At 38.2% G+C, this 5,497-nt stretch overlaps 1 protein-coding gene across 1 annotated transcript; it reads left to right on the plus strand.

Annotated features, from left to right (window-relative positions):
* The first annotated feature begins 1,759 nt into the window (after positions 1-1,759).
* Positions 1,760-5,221, plus strand: LOC149565424 (uncharacterized). The gene is made up of 2 exons (XM_089817122.1): positions 1,760-4,456; positions 4,568-5,221. The coding sequence occupies exons 1-2, from the start codon at positions 1,825-1,827 to the stop codon at positions 5,053-5,055; spliced, it is 3,120 nt and encodes a 1,039-aa protein (XP_089673248.1). The 5' UTR covers positions 1,760-1,824; the 3' UTR covers positions 5,056-5,221.
* Positions 5,222-5,497: the final 276 nt, after the last annotated feature.

Raw genomic sequence — 5,497 nt, forward strand, 5'->3', positions numbered from 1 at the left:
GAATATAAAAATGTGAATAGGAATACTTATTCTCGAATAGAAAATGGGGTTACCTATTCCTATTCTTGAATTTGATGTGAAATTCACAGACTCAAAAATTTATGTTTTCTAAAATTAAAAAAATTGGAATAAGAATACGTATTCCTATTCCACCTATTTAGGTGGAATAAGAATACGTATTCCTATTCCACCTATTTAGGTGGAATAGCAAATACTCATTTTTGCGCCAAAATTGGAATACGTATTCCAATTCTATTCCTATTCCAATTTCGATTTGGTGCATCTAAACACAGAATTCAAAATTTTAAGAATATACATATGCCTATTCCACTTGTATTCTCGTTGCCAAATGGGCAAGCAGTAAATTTGCTAGATGTGACGACCTGTAGCTGCCAGCAAGGAAATTAGGAAACAAATAGAACCACAAATATTCCATCCGGCTGCGATTCCAACACCTAACGTCCATATAGAGTTTGGACAAAATTGATTGAAGTGATGTCATAGCAAGTTCCTTAGTAAGTGCATGATGAATTTTCTCAAGAATTTAAGAAAATTGCTATTGTTAGTAATGAAAGTTTAAAAATTGTTAATATTTGGAATTAAAGTTTATTGAAGTATGGATGGTCTTAGACTAATTTAAAGATTTATTATTAAAATCTGACAAGGCTTTCCACCATGACAAAAGAAAGATTTGATTCCTAATTCAATTTATTTATTTGTTTCATTATTTAATTATTGACATCCATTACTATTCTCTTTTCAATATCTATAAATAATATTAACTTAAATTAAATGAATTTCACTCTAAAATTATAAATCAAATTCTATTACAATATCAAAATTTGACTCTTCCTTTTAAATATTTAACAAGGGGAGACTTATCTATTTAAAAATAATAATTAGATCACGCTGATCACCTTTTGTCTAGATATTGGTGGTCTTTAAATAATGAAAAAATCTCATGATAAACACCACTTACACTACAAGGTAGATGGAGCCTCCAACTTTATATTTAAGAATAGTTCAACCATTAGCCACGAACAATGGCTCATGTTTTGTAAAGGTAATTAGTTACAAAATAAAGAATTGAAAGAAGACGATTATTGTAATGATAGTAAGATAGTACTACTCTTATGACCACATGGAGTATTCAAGGCAATTATGTGCTTTTAGTAAACATACCTAGCTTATCATACTTACCTGCTTCAATCTTTAAAGGTTTACTCAAATATTCTAATCTATGTGCAACAAATCCTCCATCTCACCATACCTTTTAAAATAAACTTACAACACAATAGGTAGGAACTTTGATACCCACATTGAACATAGTTTGTACTTTATTTTTCAAATAGATTAATAAAAATATTTGAACTTCAAAATTTCATCAATTTAAAAAAATTAAATATAATTATTGTTTTAATAAAATTTTATTATTATTTAATATTAATAATTAAGAAATCTTATTAGAGATTTTAATTTTATTGATAAATTATATAAGTTTTTAACTGTACGCCACTAGTGCTCCACTGATCTCTTGCACCAAGTCCGGTCTATACGCACTTGAATTGAACTTTTACTTTTTCCAGTTCACAATTCTTTGTCACGGTCTATTATTTATATTAAATTAGAGACTTGAATTCAACTTTTACTTTTTCCAGTTCGCAATTCTTTGCAGAGGTAATTAAATGTAGAAGCATGAATTCAACATTTCCTGTTTTCTATCGCAATGCTTGAATTTAACAGGGATTATTAGAATACAATTACACTATACTTGCGCACCAAAATAACCCGCACATAGGTTGTTGTCTGCGTAATTTGTTGAGAATGCACAAAATCATGCGAGTGGTTTTATTGTTATGCCTGTTTGCAGCGGTGAAGCTCAGTCCGGCAGTAGGTTCACGTGGAAGTGAGAGGGATGTTGCTTCTCTCATGGAGTTGAAGAACGCGGTCACGCAGGATCCCCTTGCTGTACTCAGCACATGGAACCACACCCTGCACTTTTGCAACTGGACTGGCATCCGCTGCAACACTGAAAAGGGGCGTGTTGTGAGAGTGAGTTTGAAAAACATGAGCTTGCAGGGGGTGCTGCCCCCACAGCTGGGGAATTTGTCCTTCCTTCACTACCTCGACCTCTCCTACAACAAATTTGGGGGCAAAATTCCATCTGCTCTGGGCCGCCTGCGCCGCCTCAAATTTCTTTATTTTCACGCAAACCATCTGGAAGGATCCCTTCCTCACTCTTTCGGCGATTTGCGCAATCTGCAAGTCCTTTCGTCTTGGGCGAATCGCCACACGGGCAGTATTACCGCGGGCTTGGGAAATTGTTCTATGCTTCGTCTTGTTGATTTATCTGATAACGATTTCCAAGGCAAGATTCCTTCCCAGATTGGGTCTCTCACTAAGCTTGAGCTACTCAATCTGGACAACAACCGACTCAGTGGAGAAATCCCAACTTCTGTGCTAAATTGCACAGAGTTGAGAAATCTGTCTTTCTATAACAACTTGCTGAGTGGGGTGATTCCATCGCAGATAGGCGTCAAGCTTTCCAATCTGGAGTACCTAATTCTGCTACAAAATAAACTCAGCGGGAGGATCCCCAAATCACTGGGAAATTGCTCGAGGCTTTCTGTGCTTGAACTGGGGTGGAATGAATTGAGCGGCGTGATACCTGATGAATTGGGCAATCTTCCTCGCCTCACAAACCTCAATCTGTGTTCTAATCATTTAGTCGGCGGTCCTGGAAGTGAGAATGGCGTTCCTGTATTGAATGCACTAACGAACTGCTCCCTGTTGATAAGGTTGTATTTGTTAAACAATCATCTTGAAGGTACTCTGCCTCCTTCGCTGGGTCTCCTTTCTCCGCTGCTCTCCGCTTTCTCATTAGAAAGCAACAACATAAGAGGCAACATACCCCAACAGATTGGCAATCTCACGGGACTCACAGAATTGTATTTGGGCGGCAATTCCTTCGTCGGAGCCATTCCTTCTGCGATTGCAAAGCTTCCCAAGTTAGTGTTGTTAAATCTCAGCTGCAACCAATTGGAAGATCCCATTCCAATGGAATTGGGTAGGATGAAAAGCCTGGAATACCTCATTTTGTATGAAAATTCTCTATCTGGAAAAATCCCCAAGAGCCTGGGAAGCCTTGAGCATCAACGATGGCTGGATTTAAGCGTCAACAGGCTGAACGGAAGCATCCCGCCACAGCTTGGAGATTGCCAAAATCTTGAACTTTTAGATCTGTCATACAATCGTCTCATAGGATATATTCCTTTGGAGGTTGCCAATCTTAATAATTTTCAGTTTTATTTGAATCTATCGAACAACCAATTAACTGGGCCGGTTTCTGGATTGCTTGGGGGAATGCAAATGGTGCAAGCAATTGACCTCTCTTGCAACAAATTGTCAGGCTCAATTCCAAACGCTCTTAGTACCTGTGCAGGACTTGAGTACCTCAATTTGTCTCACAACGAGCTTCATGGAAGTTTTCCAGCATCATTCGATAATCAACTGAAAAGCCTTCAAGACATTGATTTGTCTTTCAATAACTTGTCAGGCTTGCTTCCACCATACCTGGGTAAGCTTAAAATGCTTCAGCATCTAAACTTGTCATACAATCATTTCTTAGGACCAGTACCCTGTTCTGGAGCATATAAGCAACAGAATATCACTTCGTTTTTAGGGAACCCCCAGCTATGTGGGAAGTGTTTGGGTTTCCAGGATTGTCCTCAGGGGACGCGTCATGATGATGCGTTGAGCAGAAACATTGTCTTGGGTGCTTTAATTGGCACTGTCTTCGCACTGTGTTGCATTGTGGGGGGATTTTACATTTTTCGCAGAAGAAAAAGGATTTCAATTATAAATAATTTATTGGGGCAAGATTTCATGCAAATTTCTAGCCAGGAACTTCACAGAGCAACCCAAGGGTTTAGTGTTGCCAATTTACTAGGCAATGGTAGCTCTGGGTCAGTTTACAAAGGGCTCTTGTCTGATAACTTGCTGGTGGCTATTAAGTTATTCGACCAGGATCCTCAAAATTCATACAAGCATTTCGTCAGGGAATGCAGAGTATTGAGAAAAATTAGGCACCGTAATCTTGTCAAAGTCCTATCCTCTTCGTGTGCTGGAGATTTGAAGGCTCTGGTACTGGAGTTTCTGTCACAGGGGAGCCTCGAACAACACCTCCACGTGGATGAAACTGGAACTGGAATTTGTAACTTGAGTTTGAAGATGAGGGTGAAGATTGCACTTGACGTTGCACACGGGATGTCATATTTACACCACGATTGTTCTCCCCCTGTTGTTCACTGTGACTTGAAACCCTCAAATGTGTTAATGGACGAAAACATGACAGCCCATGTAGCTGATTTTGGAGTTTCCCGTCTATTGACTTCCCCTGTTTATGTAAGCAACAGCACGTCCAGATTGAAGGGAACAGCAGGATACCTTGCTCCAGGTAAAAACCCAAGCCCCACATTTTTAACAAACTTGTGTGTTGTTTTGTCTTGGCTTCTTTCTTTTTCCCTCATGTTTTCTCGACAATGAAATCACTTTTTACTTTTGCAAGAATATGGATTGGGAGGACAAGTGATTACGAAGGGAGATGTTTATAGCTTTGGGATTCTCCTCCTTGAAATGGTGACTAAAAAGAGGCCCAGTGATGATATGTTCAGTGGGGACAAGACATTGCCGAGATGGGTGAGAAGAGCATTCCCTGAGGCAGTGGAGGAAGTGGTGGACAGAGGGCTGCTGGTGGAGGAACAAACTGTAGGTGAGTTCAGTAGTGGAGCTACAACTGAAATTGCCGGTGAAGAATTGGAATACTGTGAGAATGGCAGTTGTCTGCTTAGTTTAATTGGATTAGGAGTGCAGTGCGCAAGGGAAAATCCAGCGGAAAGACCAACAATGAGAGAGGTGGAGAGTATGCTGGAAAAGATGGTGTATGGCAGGGCATATGGCAACATAAGAGAGCATTCATCTGTGCAGAATCTGTTGACTGCAGGCAATAGAGCGGGCCTTCCAAATGTTAGCACGGATGAAAGTTCGACCAGTTAAGTACAGAGAATTAACTCTTAAGTGAATTTCTTTCTTTCATTAGCTATAATTTTCTGCACATACATATGAAGACACATGTTAAATCATTTTTTTTTCAGAACTGTCAATTTAAGATGTCTTTCGAAACATTGTGTTAAATGAAATAGATATTTTGTTTTCTGTGCCATATGTATGTTTTTCAACAGATCTGTATCCATCGGAACTAAATGTTAAAAGATTGTATTATATCTGGATTGAACAAAAATATTTGTATTCTGAATACATATTGAAAGAACTTATTAAAAAAATGTGGTGGTCTCGCTTTCATTTCTTATAATATTGGACTCTTAGTAGACTTATAAAGAAACATTTAAATTCAATAACAAACGATAAGCCCATTGACATATTACTGAGTTTTTATATTGATTAACATTCTTATAATCTGTAATAGAAGATACATATT

The sequence above is a fragment of the Cupressus sempervirens genome, chromosome 3 (genome assembly GCF_028749045.1).
Source record: "Cupressus sempervirens isolate cs-2001-9-10 chromosome 3, ASM2874904v1, whole genome shotgun sequence".
In the NCBI taxonomy this organism is placed as follows: Eukaryota; Viridiplantae; Streptophyta; class Pinopsida; order Cupressales; family Cupressaceae; genus Cupressus; species Cupressus sempervirens.

What these genes read in the sequence shown, in the direction of transcription:
- LOC149565424 (XM_089817122.1), top strand. Translation starts at nt 1,825, where the DNA reads ATGCACAAAATCATGCGAGTGGTTTTATTGTTATGCCTGTTTGCAGCG. An exon ending in AGCAGGATACCTTGCTCCAG is followed by an intron (nt 4,457 to 4,567) that starts GTAAAAACCCAA and finishes TACTTTTGCAAG; the next exon opens with AATATGGATTGGGAGGACAA.